Source organism: Syngnathus scovelli, chromosome 8, assembly GCF_024217435.2.
Source record: "Syngnathus scovelli strain Florida chromosome 8, RoL_Ssco_1.2, whole genome shotgun sequence".
In the NCBI taxonomy this organism is placed as follows: Eukaryota; Metazoa; Chordata; class Actinopteri; order Syngnathiformes; family Syngnathidae; genus Syngnathus; species Syngnathus scovelli.
Window position 1 is genome coordinate 18,843,563 of NC_090854.1, and position 17,728 is coordinate 18,861,290.

A 17,728-nucleotide genomic window follows, 5' to 3' on the forward strand; every position below is an offset into this window, starting at 1 on the left:
GTCAAACGTGTCACTTTAAGTCTCCGAGGAGCCAAAACCAGAACCTGTTCAGATCAAGTCCAAACCTGAAGTGCCAAAAGCAGAGCCAGTGGTGGTGCCCGAACCAGCGCCTGTAGCGGTATCTAAACCAGCCAAAGCAGAGCCTGTCGTGGAGCCCAAAGCACTCACACCAGTGCCTGTGGTCGAAACTGGACCTCCTAAACCTGAGCCTGTAGTGGCATCCAAACCAGAGCCCGTGGAGATACCACAAGTGCCTAAAGTGAAGCCCGTGGAGGCACCCAAACCCTCCAAACTGGAGCCTGTGGTGAAAACAGCTGAAGTAGCAGAGCCCACGGTGACCAAAGTAGAACCGCCAAAGGCCAAAGAACCAAGGGAACCTTCCACAAAAGGTAGACATCTTCCAGCCTTGGGCTGTCCCTTATCTTCTCGAATCACAAAGTGGTGAGAAGGTCTCAATTCTTTCATCGATTCGGTGTACTTATTGACTGAGATCTTGTCTCCAAGTGCCAGAGAAGAAGAAGGAGGCTGCTGCAGAGCTTCAGAAGCCCTCCAGAGAAGAAGAAACACTCAAGAAGGTCACCCGAGGTATCTGAAGCCCAAGCACCAATCTTATACTCTTCTTGACGTCATGTGTGCTTCATCATGTTGTCTTCTTCTTCACGTGGTTCTTCACGTGTAGTTCTTCAATTCTTCAACTCCATAGTTAGTCAGTCCTGTTGTTTGTCTGTTTGTTTTGCACGTGCGCGTCGTCACACCTTCATGTTGTCCGTTGTATGATTTGTTCTTCGTGCTTTGTGCTTCCCCATCTGCGGTTCCGGTTGTTCACCTGCGGCTCATCACATGTGAAACTTTCTTGGGTCTGGTAGTGTTGTTCCTCTGGCACAATTTGTTGCTTCTTCACGTTCACGTGCGGCTCGTCATCCGTTCTTCACTCTTTGTTTCTTTTTCAACGTGTCACGTTTGGCTCCCAATGAATGTTTCCTCATGATTTGTGTTTTTTCTTTTTGTGATTGCTGCTCTTCTTTTGTGCTCTTTTGTGATCTTCTCCATGTGCGCTTCTTCACACATGTTCTGCTCCCGGTCATTTTGTGACGCTAATGGCTTTGGTATCCTTCCAAGTTCCTGTGGCAGAGAAGATAGCAGATGAACCGAAAGTGGCCAAGAAAGCTGAGACTGCTGCGCTTCCTCCCAAAGAAGAGCGGGCAGAACTACAAAGAGGTATTTGGATGTTTGTACTCACCTCTGTCACCAGAGCAGCAGGGGCCGCTGCAACTGCCCTTCGGGTCGAGCCGTCCCGTCCCGGCTTCTGTTTTGCACGCGTAACAACACCGTGTAAACTTTGTGTGCCCGAGCGCATTGTTCTGCTCTTTATGTTGTCTGCATGTTATTGTCTCAAAACTCTCCAAGCTGGGAAAGCTGACCTCTTGCTCCGAGACCGGCACGCGCCGCACGGACAACCTCAGAAGATGCCCTGTGAGGTTGTCGTTCCACCAGACTCTCTCCAGGAAACAACCCCGGAGAAAATACTAGAGAAAACCCCAGATAAAGCTGAGAATGGGCCAGAAAAGGTGGCAAAGATGCTTCCTGACAAGGCTGACAATATACCTGAGACGTTTGGTGATCAACTTCACAAAGCACCAGGAAAAAAGCTTGCTGGTGTACCAGAGAAAGAATCAGAGAGCCTTCGCCATCAAGCTGAGAAAATAGCCCAGAAGATTCTTGGTAAGGCTGATGAAGTACCAGACAAGTTGAATGGTAAACCCGATGCATTGCACGGGAAACTTTCTGGTACAACTGAAAAAGTACCCGAGAGGCTTCTCGATACATGTGAAGAGAAAGTATCTGCGGCCATTCGTGATGAAGACCCAGGCAAAGCATCTGAGAGCCTTCGCGATAAACCTGATAAAGAACTCTTTGAGAAAGTAGCGGAAAACGAGGCAGGCACGCTTCTTAGTATGACCCGTGAAGCAGCGCCCAAGCTTCACCATACGCCTGATCAAGTGCCAAGGAAGCTTCCTGCTATACCAGAGAATGGAGCAAAGCTGCTTGGGAAGCCCCGTGAAGTAGCAGGAAATCTCTTGGATAAAACTGATGAATTTCCAGGGCAGCATCCTGGTGTACTAGAGAGGCTTTGCCAGAAACCCCATCCTATCCCAGAAAAGCTTCATGATGAACCTGAGAACCGTCACGCAAAATGTCCCCATAAGCAACCTAAGAAAGTACAAGAGAAACTCCAAGATAAAGCTGAGAGGCCTCCCAAGAACAAAACACTCGAGAAAGCAGATGAAGTGCCAGAGAAGCTTTACGAAGCTCCCGAGAAAGTACCGGACGAGCTTCCCGATAAACCGCGTGACGCCGTCGCGGAGCGCCTTTCTGAAACGACGGGTGAGAAAGTACCAGAGAGGTTCCCTGTATCGGAGAAGCTCTCTGATCAACCGCGCGCCAAAGTGCCGCCGACAATTCTTGAGAAAATGCCAGAGAAGCTTCGTGACAAACCGCATGAGAAAAGAACTGTACAGAAAGCCCCGGAGAGGCGACACGACAAACCCGCAACACCGCCAGACAAGAGCCGACCGGAGAAGCCTCCTGATGGAGTACCGGAGAAGCTTCATTATAAACCCCGTGACAACGTGCCCGAGAAACTTTCTGAGGAAACACAAAAACTAGTGGCAGTGAAGCTCGATGATAAGTCACTCCAGAAACTAGTAGTGACATTTCACGATAAACCTGACAAAGTACCAGGGAAGCTTCCTGAGAAAATACCAGAGAAGCTTCCTGAGAAAATTCCAGAGAAGCTTCCTGAGAAAATATCAGAGAAGCTTCCTGAGAAAATACCAGAGAAGCTTCCTGAGCAAATACCAGAGAAGCCTCCTGAGCAAATACCAGAGAAGCTTCCTGAGCAAATACCAGAGAAGCTTCCTAAGAAAATACAAGAGAAGCCTCCTGAGCAAATAGCAGAGAAGCTTCCTGAGGAAATACCAGAGAAGCCTCCTGAGCAAATAGCAGAGAAGCTTCCTGAGCAAATACCAGAGAAGCTTCCTAAGAAAATACCAGAGAAGCCTCCTGAGCAAATACCAGAGAAGCTTCCTGAGAAAATACCAGAGAAGCCTTCTGAGAAAATACCACAGAAGCAAATATCACAGAAGCTTCCTGAGAAAATACCAGAGCAGCTTCCTGAGAAAATACCAGAGAAGCTTCCTGAGAAAGTAACCGAGAAGCTTCCTGAGAAAATACCAGCGAAGCTTCCTGAGAAAATACCAGAGAAGCTTCCTGAGAAAATACCAGAGAAGCTTCCTGAGAAAATACCAGAGAAGCTTCCTGAGAAAATACCAGAGAAGCCTGCTAAGAAAATACCGGGGAAACCCCCTAAGAAAATACCAGAGAAGCTTCCTGAGAAAATACCAGAGAAGCTTCCTGAGAAAATACCAGAGAAGCTGCCTGAGAAAATACCAGAGAAGCCTCCTAAGAAGATACCGGGGAAGCCTCCTGAGAAAATACCAGAGAAGCTTCCTGAGAGAATACCACAGAAGCCTCCTGAGCAAACACCAGAGAAGCTTCCTGGGGAAATACCAGAGAAGCTTCCTGAAATAATACTAGAGAGGTTTACTGATGAAATACCAGAGAAGCTTCCTGAAACAATACTAGAGAAGTTTCCTGATGAATCTGAGACGATACCACAGGAGCTTCATGACAAACCAGAGAAACATGAAAAAACAACAGATGTAGCAGACAAACTTCCTGATAAGCCCGAAAATGTATCAGAGGATGTACCAGAGCAACATCTTGATAGACCTCAGGAAGTACCTGATCAGAAACTTACTGAAAAAGCCCAGCAAGTAGCAGTTGGACCCGCTAGCAGGGTAGCAGAAACACTTCCTGATAACACTCAGCAAGTACCAAGGAAACATACGGATAAAGTGCCAGAGAAACTTCCCGATAAACCTCAGAAAGCACCACGGAAGCTTCCTGAGAAAGTAGCAGGGAAACTTCCTGCTCGAAACCACGAGGGAGTACCAGAGGAGATGTCTGAGAAAAAGCCAACCCAGAAAAAGGTGGAAGAAGTCCTGGTTGAAAAGGACAGCGAGAAGCTTCCACAAAAGGTGCTCGAGAACAGAGTTGTTGAACAAAAGCCTGTTCAGGCTCCCCAGAGAGCATCTCAAGATGCCAGGGTTCCTCTCTCGACACCTGAGAAGGAGCCAATCTTCTCAGGGCTTGAAGTAGCAGCAGATTCTGCCACAGGTACAGGGGAGACAAAACCGTCTTGTCCGTCTTCATCATCTTCCTCCTTGGTCTTGCATGCACATTTTGAAGAACTGCCGTGCGTTGGGCTCTTTGAAAGCTCTTGCAGTCTCACCTCTCGTTTGTGCCCGCTTGTTTGTCTAATTGACTGTCTCATCTCTTCTTTTTCTTCTGCTCGGCAAACGTCTCGGATGACCAAGTTGAAGATTTAGTAACTCAGAAGGTTGTCAAGATGCCAACTTTAGTGACTGAACCGGAGGAGAAAGTGTCTCTCCTAGAAAAAGGTACCGGTACCAGCAGAGAGACCGCTTCAAAGCAGCCCTCCAAGCATCTAACGTCTTGTTTTTGTCCTCGTCTCACACTCGATTGTCTTTGTGTTTTGTCGTCACTTCTTGGCGCCGCCATATGACGCCTCTTGGTGCCTCAGCGAGGCCAAGCGGGCTTGAGCAGCCACAGGAGATGCCTCACGCCGCAGAGACGGCCTTTCTCATCGAGGAAGCTCGCTCTTACGAGGCCGAGCCACGAGACCGCGCCCGAGTCTCGGAGCAGAAGGCCTTGTGCCCGCCGGGGCACGTGAAGATTTCCTTGACGGAGACCCGCCTGAAACATTCTGAGCGTAGAGGCGAGATGTCTGCGACTGATGGTAAGGAGACTGCTGCCGCAGCGGAGAAACCGCAAGAGCTTGAGAATGAGCGGGCCACCAACCAAGAAGTTAGCGACCAAAGAAAACACCAGGAGCGTGCCGTGGCAGTCAAGAAAGAAAGCCAGGATATCATCTGGAGAGAATCCGAGGAGGTCTCCAGGGTGAAACAGGAAGCGGCCCACAAAGACCGCATTGCGTCTCTAGCGCGAGACAAAAGAAGCCGCAGTCCGGAAGAGCTCGGATCAGACAAAGCTGAAGCCAAAGATGAACGTTCAGCAGGACGTCACCGGGGAGCCGAGAAAAAGCAAGAAGAGAGTCCTCGACCGACGAAAGCAGAAGCAGAGGTCTCGGGGTCCGAGATCCCGTCTCGGCAAGCCCTCCGTCGTGGCCAAAGCCCTGAGGAAGACTCCGGGCTTCAGATTCAAAGGTTAAGTAGAAGCCAAGGGCAAGAAGACGCAGCTGCTGCCAGAGGTACACCCGGGGGATATCAACTCAAGTCCCACCCGCGTCTCTCTTTTTCTCCCATTCTTTTTTTCCTCTGAATTTTAACCTCTTGCGTTTTGTTAAAGAAGCTGACAGGTTCTCCGCCATTGAGAAGTTGGAGAAAGAAAGCCAGAGAGGTAGAGCAGCAGCGCGTCTGCCCTCGTCGCTTTTCTGTACCCTTTAACTGAGATGTCTGTCTGTCTGTCTGTCTATCTGTCCGTCTGTTGTCTGCTCCTAATCTCTTGGCGCCGCCTAATGGCGCTTTCGCGTCACCATTCCCGCCACTTAAGCGTCCGAAGGAGGAAAGCAAAGGAGCGGCTTCCTGTCCGGGGAAGCCTTGGACATCCGGGCAGAAGAGCACATTGAGCAGATTGAAGCGATCTCGAAAGCCAGGGCATGGAAATCTGTTACTGACGGTTCCGAGAGCCCGGGCCTTCTTCAAACAAAGTTCAGCCAGGGTTCAGGAGTCAGGTTTGAGATGAGAACTTCACAGGCAACCAGTGTGACAGGCGCAATCAGGCAAGACAAGCCCAAAGTTGAAGCGACCGAGGTAGCTGTGAGGCAAGATGTGAACGTGACAGTCAGCGACACGCAGTTAGATGACGAACCTCAGAAATGGAGCAGGTGCGGTCCTGAAAAGGAGGCAAAGCAAGGAACTGGCCGTGATGTTTTGTCAGAAGAAAGTATTCAAGTTGTAGACCGTCAGTCTCAAAAAGTTCCAAAACAGGCTGAACATAGAGAAGAGAACAGGGAGAGCTCAGAAGGACCTGAGAGGACATTAGTCGCGTCCAACCGTCTCGTAGTATCCACGGCGGGGGGCTTAGAAGATGCCAGCGTGAAGTTCACAGCCGCTGTAAAGGAAGTGCAGCAGAACCAAGTTACGTTGGAGATGTTTCACCATGACAAAATCCAGGATGAGTTAACTCAACCAAAGGTTAGCACGAGTGACTCCTGTAAGTTGATGGCTGGCGTGTCAAGTGAAGCTCTTGAAAGACAGACGATTTTAAGCAAGCACCAGGGGGAACCCACCACAGAAGCACAGCAGCTAAACATCAGTCTTCCTCATACTACAGATGTGATTGCCCAGGAGGCAAAGTCCACATTTCTTCACGCTCAGCAGATTAAAGCATCGCCCCTCGTCGTGCTTGACCATTCAACACCCGAAAAAGCACCATCGGGTCTCTTGGCCGGCACGCTTGCAAGGAAACCCGCTTCTCGGGTCGAGTACCAAAGCAAAGCAGGGATTGAACCGGAGCTGTGTCAGTCAGCAGTTCTCACAGATCCGACCGCCTGCCGGGAAGACTGTCGAGTGTCAGCTTCGAGTGATGTCGTCACCTCTAACCAGGCCCCCGTGGCGATGGCTCCAGGTGAAGAACGGAGTCTTGATGTTAAAACGTCACACGAGTCTCAAGAGCTAACGGAAGAAGTTCTTCAGCCTCAGATACAAGAGTTGAAAACAGAACGACAAGAGGCTGATGGCGCTTTTGCGATGCCACCTGCAGGAGAAGACCCTGAATCCGTTGTTGGCGCAAAAACGTCAGAGGAGTCTGCTGGACTGGAGATGTCTGAAGAGGTGGCCTCAATACTTGAGGAAGGAATACAAGCAGCTCAACATGTAGGAAGGAAACAAAGACGGGGACAACATGGAACAAAGAGCTTGGTTTCACCTAAAATAAGACCGAACCAAGTCTGTCCAGTTCCGCCAGAGCAAGAAGTCTCGACAGATCGAAGAGTTGTGGAAGAAGGCCAAAACAGCCAACAGCGTTCCTCTGCAGAAACAAGAAGCTCCAAGAAATCCAAGGCTGATCTGAGTGTGGTCCAACTTAGGGGATCCCAGTCCCACAGAGTCCAAGAAGAGACCAATGGTCTACTGGAAAGTAGAGCGGCTGTGACGGAGCTGGTGACTCCTCCATCTGGAGTTGTTCACGATGCAGGCATAAAATCAGAAGCTTTGCAGAGATTAACAAGCCCTGCTGCCATTGGGAAGGAACTTCAGGCCAACCGAGAAGAGAGAGAGGTTTTTGAAATGACACAAGATCTGGCGAGAGGGCCTGCTTCAGCTAAGATCGTAACAGTTGAAGACTACACAGGACATGAAAAAGAGAGAAAGGTAGTTGAGTTTGTGGAAAAGTCTCAAGATAGAACCAGAAAGGCGCTGACAAGTCCTTTACTCCTGACAACCGCTGAAGTCCAATCCACAGTGTCTCCAAAAATGCAAATGATAAAAACTGAGACACGAGAAGAGGCAGATGCTTCCAAATCAGTTAAGAACTCGGGAAGGGAAGGAGCTGCTGAGCCCTCACTCAAATTCAGATCCAAATCCCTGAAAGAGAAAAGACAAAGTTTAAGCAAAGCCAAACACGTTTCTGTAGAAGATGTGTGTGCCGACGCCTCCGTGGTTCAGGATCAACATGGTCATGTTTCAGAAAGACAACCCGAAAAAATGGACAGAAAACCTTCAACAGATGGGGAAGCTGCAGACGATCAAGCAGAAGTCCTCAAGTCCCAGGTCCCCCAAAGAGCACGAGGACATGAGCAAATTTCAGACATGGCCGAGGATCCTTTTGATTGTGCCGCCACTTTCGCTGAAGTTGCGGATGTTGCCAAGTTGAAAGCTCATATGTCACAGGAGGCTGACATTCGTGTCACAAAGGATTTACCCGGACATCAACAGGTGGTGGAACAAAGAGTTCCAGACACAATCACAACGGACCGTGCTCAGAGTTTGACACAAGCAGAACTGAAGCAGCAGATGGAAAGGAAGTCCCCTGTGATGGATGAATGTCAGAGAGAGATGATTAGAGACGGAGGGACACCCAGCAGAGAGCGTCCTAATTTAGCAAAACCAGAGTGCAAGGAAAAGCAAGGAAAAGTTGATTCAGCAAAAGGTGAGATTAGTTTGATGGCCTCGGCCCAAGAACCTTCAGTAACAGATGAACCAGAGCCCCCGCAGGCCGAGGACAGCGACCAAAACGGGCTTTGGTCTCAAAATGTCCGCAGAGGTATCAAGAGAAGCGTGTGGCGTGTCACGAGCACGTGTTTGTGTGACTTTGAACACGAGTCCAGCACGTGGGCCTCACGTCGGCAGTCACATTTTCTTCAGGCACCAACAGGCATTTCAATGCCGCCTCTTCTAAATCCACCACGTCTTGCATCCCACCCTGTTCTGATCCGTGCACATTAACCTCTTTGGTCTCTGTCTGTTTCTCTGTCTGTCTGTCTGTCTGTCTGTCTGTTTGTCCATGTGCTCGTTGTCCTTGGCGTTGCCTGCACGGACGCTCTGACTGTCTTTTGATTTCCTTTCCAAGCTTCGGTGGAGGAGTTGCGACCGCCGGTCAAGGAACTGGCAGCCAAGCCTGCGGTTCCACCAAAAGGTAGCACCTTCTTTGAATGTCACTCTTGCGCACAATGTTGACAGCATTCTGAGGTCGACTCTGGTCAAGATGCAAATCTTTCTGTCAACCGTGTACTCGAAGATCGCCAAGCACCGACACCAGTTGAAGTCAAAACGCCAGATGAGGTTGAGCAGCTGCAAGAAGCACGGACCAAGCCAGGTAGCCAAGACGCAATGCTCCTGTGACGGCTCTTCGGTCCAAACACCTTCTCGACTCTTTTCACTGCAACATCTCCTTTTTTTTCCCCCTTTTGATTTGTTTGTCAATTTTGAAGCGGTCAAGCCGCTTGTGAAGGCTAAAGATCCCACCGTGAAGGTTGTGGCAGAAGAAAAATCTGTGAAAGTGGCCCCCGTGACAGGTAGTTTGTCAGGCAGGGTCTTTGTTTTCTTGTTCGATGCATCGTTGAGGTCTCGAATGCTTTTATCCAGGCCTGTAAGGTCCAACAATTTCCACAAAAATGATAACAACCTTTTCAACCTTTAGATGAAACCAAGGGACCAGTTCAAGCACCGGCAGGAGTCAAGAAAGGTAGGAACGACGCTCCCGACGGCTTTACATCATGACACATTCACTTGTTTCTACTCGGTTTTTGTGTCTCGAGTCTATTGTCTGTTGTGTTGTTTGTCTGTATCGGTTTCTGGTAACTTGAACCTGTGCTGCCTCAGAACCAGCTCGGCTTGAAAAAGGTAAAGTTCCCACGGAGGAGACAGGGACATTTGAGCTCCCGACTCTCAGGAAAGCCACTCCGGTCTCGAGGGAAGAGGTGGAGCAGGGTCTGGAAAAGGTCCAGCTCAAGAAGATTCCGTCGGTGTCACCTAAAGAGGTTGAGAAGGAGCAGAAACTCAGAGAGGCCACCAGGACCACGCAAGTTGACATAATCCAGCTGGTGCATGAAGAGCGTGCACTCGAGATGACGGTTACAAGCAGGAGTTCTGGAGATGAGTGGACACCGAGAGACAAAGCAGAGATGGAGAAAAAGCAGGAAATTCCAAAGCCAAAACAAGAATTAGAAAAAGAAGACCGTGAGCCTAAATGGAGCCGTCCAAAAGAAACTCCAAAAGATGACAGACCAGAGGAAGCGGTTTTGCGGAAGAAATCTGCCAAAACTACGAAGGAGGAAGCAGGCCCTCCTGCTGCTGCTTTGAAAAAAGTGAAAAAACTGCCTTCCGATAAAGTGGAACAAGAAGTTGTCAAACTAAAACCCTTTGAGAAGCCGGTTCAAGCTGCGAAAGAGCCGGAGAAAGCCAAAGACACACCAGACAGAGACACTGTGGCTTTCCAAAAGGGAGCCAGGCTTCCCAGGGAGACTGAGGCAGAGGAACCACAGAAGATCCCTCAGAAAGTACCAACAGAGGTAAAGGAGCCCTCGGCAAAGGTGCCAATGCGAGTGCCCGAGGAAAAGTCGGAGGAGGAGGAAGAGGAAGCTAAAGCGCCAGTAAAGGTCAAGAAAACCCCAACAGGGCAGCCCGAGCCAGCGCCAGAGAAGGTGGCTCTGAAGTCGCTCTCTCAGCCTTCAAACCAAGCTATTAAACCAGAGAAGAAACCGTCAGCCGTTGAAGAGAAGGGGCCGACAGAGGACCCTGTAGTCCCTGTGGGTGAACCAGAAGTGAAAGTACCACTTGCTACACCAAAGAAACCTGAGACCCCTCAAGCGGAGGAGGGAAACCTGGAGAAGAAGAGAGACCCTGAGCCACTTCCAGCAAAGAAGACTCCCTCTCAAGTGCCATCTCCTTTGCAGAAAGCCGATCAAGTTTCAGAGGAACCTAAACCACTGAAGCTCAGGAAGGGAGTCACAGCCAAGGCCAAGGATCAGAAAGAAGTTGCTTTGACACCTGTGGAGCAAATCAAGAAAATTCAGCTGAAGAAGACACCATCGCCCAAAGTGGAGAAGAGCAAAGAAACCGAAGGGATTCCTGCTGCCTATAAACTCCGAAAAACTCCCAAAACAGTTTCACCCAAGGACTCCCCAGATGCAGCCACTCTTAAGAAACGAGCCAAAACACCCTCGCCCAAGGAAACGATTCCCCTGGTCAAGGAAATTTCTCCCGGAGCGGTCGAGATGAGAAAAGTAGCGACTCAGCCAGAAGAGGAGGTGTTTGAGGAGGACCTCAGGATGGACGAGGAGGTGGAGCCAGAAGAGGAAGAGGCCTGGGGCTGGGAACTGGTTCCTGATGAAGACTGGGAAGGTGAAGGGGAGGAGGAAGAGGAGGGCGCTCTGGAGGTACCGGGGGCGACCAGGAGAGGTGAGACGTCGGAGCCCCGGGACCACCTGCGACAGAGCCATCCTTCATGCACTGAATAATCTCAACTCATTGCCATGGTCATGCCTCCATCTTCACACCGCTCACCTGTGTTTGGTGGTCCTCAACCTCACTGGTTACGTTGTGATGTCATTCCCGTCCACTTGGGTGTTGTCGTCGTCATCTTCATGTCATTCCTGTACTTTCTCTGATTAACGTAGCACGACACTCATTCACGCTCATTTCTCCACCTTCATTCCACTGACACTGTTTAAGAGCAGATGCTGTTTGCAAGCAGCTCATAGCTTTGTCTTTCTGAGCAGAGGGACAGCCGGCAGAGGAAGCAGGCAGGGCAAGAGGAAGAGGCCTCAAACGTAAGTCGTCCTTGACGAAATTTGCCCGGAAACCTCTGCCTTTCCTGAAAGTCCCGCCGTCCCTTTCATTGGTCTCTCAGCCAAGCTGACGCCATCGCCCGGTGAAGGCAGGGGACGTGGTCTCAGACCTGCCGGACGAGGCGCTCCTACACCTCCGGAGGAGCCTTTTGGAGGATTCAAACTCAAAGCGGTGCCGCTCAAGTTCATCAAGAAGCTGGAGGACATTGTGCTGCAGGAGGCCGAGTCCATCGGCTCTGCGGCCGTCTTTGAGTGCCAGGTGTCGCCGTCCACCGCCGTCACCTCGTGGATGAAGGATGGCGGCAACCTGCGCGAGAGCCCCAAACACAAGTTCACCTCAGACGGCAAAGACCGTAAGATGATGGTTAAAGACGTGCAGCTGTCGGACACCGGAGAGTACACTTGCGTCGCCAAGAACGCCGGCAAGGAAATCAGCTGTACCGCCAAGCTCATTGTCGAAGGTGTGTAGTTATTCCTTCGTGGTCATCCTGTTCTGAGTACGTCTTTGGGCGTAGGCGAGACGCTGTACTGTCAGGATCTCGCCTGAATTGGTTGTTCTCATTTTCAGAGCTCCCTGTAAAATGGATCAAGGAGTTGGCGCCGGAGATGTCGGCTGTGAAGGGTCAGCCGCTCTACCTGTCCTGCGAGCTGAACAAGGAGAGAGATGTCATCTGGAAGAAGAACGACGAGGTCCTGAAGAAGCAGGAAAACAAGTTCCAGATCAACGTCATTGGGCTGGCGCACGCTGTGACCATTCAAAACACCGTTGAGGAGGACGCTGGTTGCTACTCCTGCGAAGTGGCCAACCAGGCTGAGTTGAAGACGTCGACAAACGTGAAAGTGACGGGTGAGTGTTTTCCGCTGGGTCCCCGAGCCCGGCCATCTCCATACACTGACGGTCTGCTCTGGGTAAAACAGAGGTCATCAAGGATTGGCTCGTAAAGCCTCTGAGGGACCAGCATGTGAAACCCAAGGCAAGCGCCACGTTTAAAGGCCTGCTGTTCAAGGACACTCCCAACTGGAAATGGCTCAAAGGAGACAAGGAGTTGATCCCCTCCGACAAAGTGGAGATCATCAAGGACGGGAAGGACCTGACGCTGACCATTAAGAACTGCCAGCCCGACGATGTTTCCGACTACTCGGTGGAGGTGGAGGGACGTGTCTACAGCGCCAAACTGACTCTCGGAGGTTGGGGTCTTCGTTCGGCTTTCGTCTGCCATATTTTGTTCTTTGCTTCGTGCGATGATACGTAACGTGTCTGATCTCAGAGCGCGAAGCTGAAATCTTGAAGCCCCTGACCAGTGTGGAGGTGTTCGAGAAGGAAGATGCTGCCTTTGAGACGGAAATATCCGAGGATGACGTTCCAGGACAATGGAAGCTCAAAGGGGAGCCTCTGACCAGATCTCCGGTATGACTTGTTCTGCTTTTTGCCCTGTGTGGAGTTTTGGCTCAAGTGACTCTCTTCCTCCCGTAGACCTGCGACATCCAAATGGAGCGTGGCGTGCGCCAACTGAAGCTTAAGAAGTGTCAAATGGATCAGTCGGGCGAGGTGTCCTACCAAGCGTTGAACGCTGTCACGAGCGCAATGCTCACCGTGAAAGGTAAGCGCGTGCTTACGGCGTCTTGGACCGCAATCGTCTTTCTCAAACACAGACTTTTTTTTAAATTCCGTCTCGGTACAGACCTTAAGGCAGGAATCAAATCACTTCAGGTCCATGTAGGACGTCAGTCCTAGGTTTGGCGTGCGTACGCTAACTCTAACAATGGAAGGAAGACTCGGGACCCCCAACCGCCCGCCCGCCCGCCCGCCCGCCTCCTCCAAACGTCCCTCCCTCTTCTCGTTATTTGTCTTTGGACTTTTGTTGTTTGTCGTTCTTCGTGGTCTGGAAACGCATTGAGCGATGCCTGCAGTGTATGTGGCGATAAAAGGGCACCTTTTTGTCTGCCGCTCACCGTTGTCACTGTCGTTTGGTGTTTGATGTGCGTGCCTGTCACATTCTGACATTCTTCAGAAATCCCAATGGACTTTGTCGTACCACTCAAGGACGTAAGTGTGCCTGAAAAGAAGCAGGCCAAGTTTGAATGTGCCATCACCAGAGATGTCCCCAAGGCCATGTGGTACAGGGGAAGCGAAATAATCACACCGGACACCAAGTATGACATCATCGCCGATGGCAAAAAGCACTTGCTCATCATCAACTGCTGCCAGTTTGACGACGAGGACGAATACAGGATTGAGGTTTTGGGCAAAGAGTCCAAGGCGAGACTCATTGTGGAGGGTAAGCGGGGGACGCGTGGCTCTGCGCCGCCGACACTCCATGCAGCCAGCGCTCAGTGTCCTAATGACTTTGACGCTGCGGTTGTAGGCATCAGGCTCAAACTGACTTCGCCGCTCAAAGACCAAACGGTGAAGGAGGGCAGCACAGTTTGCTTTGAGCTGGAGCTCTCCCACGAAGATATTCCGGTGACCTGGTACAGGAACGACGTCAAAGTCCATCCCAGCCGAACGGTGCTAAAGCACGTGGATGGAAAGCGGCACGTGCTGGAGATCAAGGACGTGACTCTGGATGACACTTGCCAGATCAAGGCTGAGGCCAAAGGAGTCTCCTCCATGGCGAACTTGACCGTCATAGGTAACATCTTGCTCTCTTTGGGGCCGTCCAGGCGGGCGTCCTCGTCTGCCGTCTTTGTGTCTCTGTGTCTCTGTCTTGTCGCTTTTGTGTCACCCTTGTCCAATTGCACCCTTTCAGAGGGAGACGCGTACTTCACCGTCAAGCTGCAGGACTACACAGCAGTGGAGAAGGACAAGGTGGCCCTAGAATGTGAGCTCAACAAAGATGTTAAGGTGCTTTGGTACCACAATGAAGAAGAGGTGAAGGCTTCCAAGGTGGTCGCCATCAAGGCCGAGGGCAAGCGCAGAACGCTGCTCATCAGGAAAGTGGCCGACATAGACAAGGGACAGTACGTGTGTGACTGCGGGACGGACAAGACGACAGCAAGCCTTCACATTGAAGGTAAAGGCGGCAATTTGCTGTCACTTCCCTCCCGGCAAATCCCACGGCTCGTGCGCTATGCCATCTTCTGCTTCATCGCCGTCTTCATCATGTTTTCACCTTCTCGCAAGTTAGTCGCTAAGTTTTGGCCTCTCTTCAACGATAGCCCGCCATATCCGAGTGCTGCGGCCGGTGTACGGCGTGGAGGTGTTTGAGGGGGAGACGGCTCGCTTCGAGGTGGAGCTGAGCGAGGACGACGTGCACAGCCAGTGGAAACTCAACGGCCAAGTCTTAAGTCCATCTCCCGTATGTGCACCCCTAGATCTTCCGCTGTGTGTGTGTGTGTGTGTGTGTGTGTGTCTGTGTGTGTCTGTGTGTGAAACGGTGGTCTCGTGACCCTGATCTTAGCATTGAAAAGTGCATCGGCATCTACAGGATGTGGAGATGGTGGAGGATGGAGCCAAGCACACTCTGGTGCTCTACAACTGCAAGGTGCCTCAGACCGGCGAGGTTTCGTTTAGCGCCGCTGACGCCAAGTGCTCGGCCAATCTGAAAGTCAAGGGTGAGCGTTGGCTTCCCCCTCGCCAACGGGGCCCTCGCGCCGCCATTAATCGTCTCGCTATCAATCAACAGAGATTCCCGTTTCTTTCATCACGCCGCTGGCTGACGTGCGCGTCTTTGAAAAGGACGATGCCAAGTTTGAGCTGGAGGTGTCCAGAGAACCCAAAAGCTTCCGTTGGTTCAAAGGCTCTCAGGAACTGATGAGCGACGACAAATACCAGCTGCTGCGAGACGGAAACAAACACGCTCTTGTCGTCAAATCCGCCAGATATGAAGACGAAGCCAAGTACCTGTTTGAGGCCGAAGACAAGAGGACGTCAGGGAAGCTGATCATTGAAGGTAGCCCACGTCAAACCGGGTGGACGTGCTATGGCGGCTCACCAGATGTATAGGTTTAGAGCGGCGCAGAAGGTTCCGCAGGTGCATGAACGCACGCCACTTGGCCCTAAGTTGAAAGACTTTCAAAGGCTTGTTCCTCGGTATCGTGTTCTTCTACACCACACTCTTCCGAGCACAGAGCTTGCCGAGCTTTGCAGAACAGTGTTGTAGTTGTGCAAAATGTCTTGGTAGGATGTCAAGCTCAAATACTTTTGTCCATGTGGTCTCACCCTCTTTAGTCCTGCTAAACAGGATGTGTGCTCTCGAAACGTGCAGATTCCATGTCGATGTCTCCGGGCTACTCGGGATTTAGGCAGGTATTCCTCAGCCACAGTGTGAACACGGTCTCTGTCCGTCAGGTATCCGCCTGGAGTTTCTCAAACCCATCAAGGACGTGACGGTGAAAGAGCGCGAAACGGCCGAATTCAGTGTGGAACTCTCCCACGAAAACATCCCGGTGGTTTGGTACAAAAGTGGCGCACGCCTGCACCCCAGCAAGGTGGTGCACATGTCAGAGGACGGTCAAGTCCACACACTGGCCTTCAAGGAGGTCTCTATTGATGACACGTCCCTGATCAAAGTGGAAGCCATGGACAAGACGTCTGAGGCCATGCTCACCGTGCTGGGTTAGTATGCGAGCCCGGAGTCTTTGTATCCGCCTGCTGACTCCTGCGCTCGTCAGCCAGCAAATCATGTTTGCGCATTGACACCGTGACCCTGACCTCTTGCAGAGGGCGACCTCTACTTCACGCTCAAGCTCCAAAACTACAGCGCTATCGAAAAGGACCAAGTGGTGCTGTCCTGTGAGTTGAGCAAAGCTTCCGGCGAGGTCCGCTGGTTCAAAGACGGGAAGGAAATCTTTGCTTCCAAGAACATTGTGATGCAGTCCGACGGCAGAAAGCGCATGCTGGTCATCCGCAAGGTGTCCAAGAGCGACAAGGGAGCCTTCATGTGCGACTGTGCCACTGACAGAACCACAGCCCAGCTCAACATCGAAGGTAATCCTTGTGCCGTCCCACGTGGAGTCCCGCAATTTGGGACCTAAATCTCTGGAGTGGTCGTCTGAAATCTCAGTGTCCACATAGTCCCCGCTTTATTCCGTCAGATAGGATTTGCTTTCTAAAGGCAGCCAACAGTGCTTCTTACGTGTGTTTTGCGGAGCCTCAAACTCTCTTTAGAGGTTCTTCTGCGCCTCTGCAACACCAACTCCTGCTTGGACATTGCCCTCTCAAGTTTCTTTCGCACAACTGTAGAGGGCAAAGTTCCTCAATGGGAGATTAGCGGTTGGGTGGTCCCGCCCAGTTCTGCTCTCTCCAGTTAATCTTGCCACGGCCTTTGAACTAACGCTAGCATCTGTCCACGCGACGCAGAGCGCGACATCAAGGTGATGCGTCCGCTCTACAGCGTGGAAGTCACTGAGACCGAGACGGCCAAGTTTGAAACCGAGATCTCCGAGGAGGACCTTCATGCCACCTGGAAGTTGAAGGGCGAGACACTTCACCCGTCCACTGTGAGCTTTTCCTTCCCCTTCGCCAGCGTCTTTTTTTGCGAGCGCCGTCATGCGACGCCGCCCGCCTCTTCTTGTCCTTCAGGATGTGGAGATCAAGGAGGAAGGCGTCAGGCACACCTTGATCCTCTTCAACTGCCGCATGGACATGGCGGGAGGAGTAGACTTTGCCGCCGCCAATGCAAAATCATCCGCTCAGCTCCGCGTTAAAGGTGAAACTGTGTGTGTTTTGCAAGCCTTAAGGGGCCCACTTTGCCGCCGCCGATTGGCCGGGCCGGGATGTGACCCGGCTCATACGCTAATGAGCAGGGCCCCCCTGGTGCTGGGCGTCACCGGCAGCTGTACCATGGGCGTCTACAGCCGCCCCGACGACTTTTCGCAGACACTTGGGTTTTTTTTGGCAAAGGGGGGGGGGGGGGGGGGGGGTGGCGTACTGCCTCTCACGCAAAATGTCTTCTCCTTGCTCCAAAGCCCGAGTGGTGACCCTGACGCGGCCGCTGAGCGACGTGACTGTGACGGCCGGCGAGACGGCCACCTTCGAGTGCGAAGCGTCTTACGAGGACGTCCCCGTGGAGTGGTTCCTGGAGGGCGTCAAGCTGGAGCCCAGCGACCGAGTGAGTATGCCGCTGGCCGCCTGCCGACTCCACTCCCTGTTTATGCTGTTGCGGTTGGTTTTGGGATGTGCTGAACATCACTACGGGCAGCATTCAAGGATCAAAACTGAGCTTGTCACTGAACTGCAGGTGGTACTGAAGTCAGAGGGTAAAGTCCACAGCATGACCCTGAGGGACGTTCAGCTGCATGAAGCAGGACAAGTTCGGCTCACCACCAAAGACTGCCAGACCGAAGCTAGACTCATCGTCAAAGGTGGGACCTCCGAGATGATTGCTAGCTGGA

At 51.6% G+C, this 17,728-nt stretch overlaps 1 protein-coding gene across 13 annotated transcripts in view; it reads left to right on the forward strand.

Moving 5' to 3' along the window:
- The window catches only part of ttn.2 (titin, tandem duplicate 2), a 163,952-nt gene that overhangs the window by 58,410 nt on the left and 87,814 nt on the right, over positions 1–17,728 (forward strand). For 2 of the 13 annotated variants that reach the window (XM_049728281.1, XM_049728283.1), the window contains 30 exons: positions 21–389; positions 505–585; positions 1,120–1,218; positions 1,408–4,239; positions 4,440–4,523; positions 4,667–5,353; positions 5,452–5,502; positions 8,674–8,739; positions 8,842–8,919; positions 9,035–9,118; positions 9,244–9,288; positions 9,426–11,003; positions 11,324–11,374; positions 11,455–11,853; positions 11,961–12,239; positions 12,311–12,580; positions 12,661–12,800; positions 12,867–12,993; positions 13,405–13,671; positions 13,759–14,025; positions 14,143–14,406; positions 14,552–14,691; positions 14,821–14,947; positions 15,019–15,285; positions 15,684–15,950; positions 16,056–16,322; positions 16,695–16,834; positions 16,917–17,043; positions 17,303–17,445; positions 17,575–17,698. In XM_049728281.1, coding sequence (XP_049584238.1) covers positions 21–389; positions 505–585; positions 1,120–1,218; positions 1,408–4,239; positions 4,440–4,523; positions 4,667–5,353; positions 5,452–5,502; positions 8,674–8,739; positions 8,842–8,919; positions 9,035–9,118; positions 9,244–9,288; positions 9,426–11,003; positions 11,324–11,374; positions 11,455–11,853; positions 11,961–12,239; positions 12,311–12,580; positions 12,661–12,800; positions 12,867–12,993; positions 13,405–13,671; positions 13,759–14,025; positions 14,143–14,406; positions 14,552–14,691; positions 14,821–14,947; positions 15,019–15,285; positions 15,684–15,950; positions 16,056–16,322; positions 16,695–16,834; positions 16,917–17,043; positions 17,303–17,445; positions 17,575–17,698 — 9,720 coding nt within the window. The remainder of the gene's footprint in view (positions 1–20; positions 390–504; positions 586–1,119; positions 1,219–1,407; positions 4,240–4,439; positions 4,524–4,666; positions 5,354–5,451; positions 5,503–8,673; positions 8,740–8,841; positions 8,920–9,034; positions 9,119–9,243; positions 9,289–9,425; positions 11,004–11,323; positions 11,375–11,454; positions 11,854–11,960; positions 12,240–12,310; positions 12,581–12,660; positions 12,801–12,866; positions 12,994–13,404; positions 13,672–13,758; positions 14,026–14,142; positions 14,407–14,551; positions 14,692–14,820; positions 14,948–15,018; positions 15,286–15,683; positions 15,951–16,055; positions 16,323–16,694; positions 16,835–16,916; positions 17,044–17,302; positions 17,446–17,574; positions 17,699–17,728) is intronic. The other 11 variants (XM_049728282.1, XM_049728286.1, XM_049728287.1 and 8 more) reach the window with 11 other exon arrangements.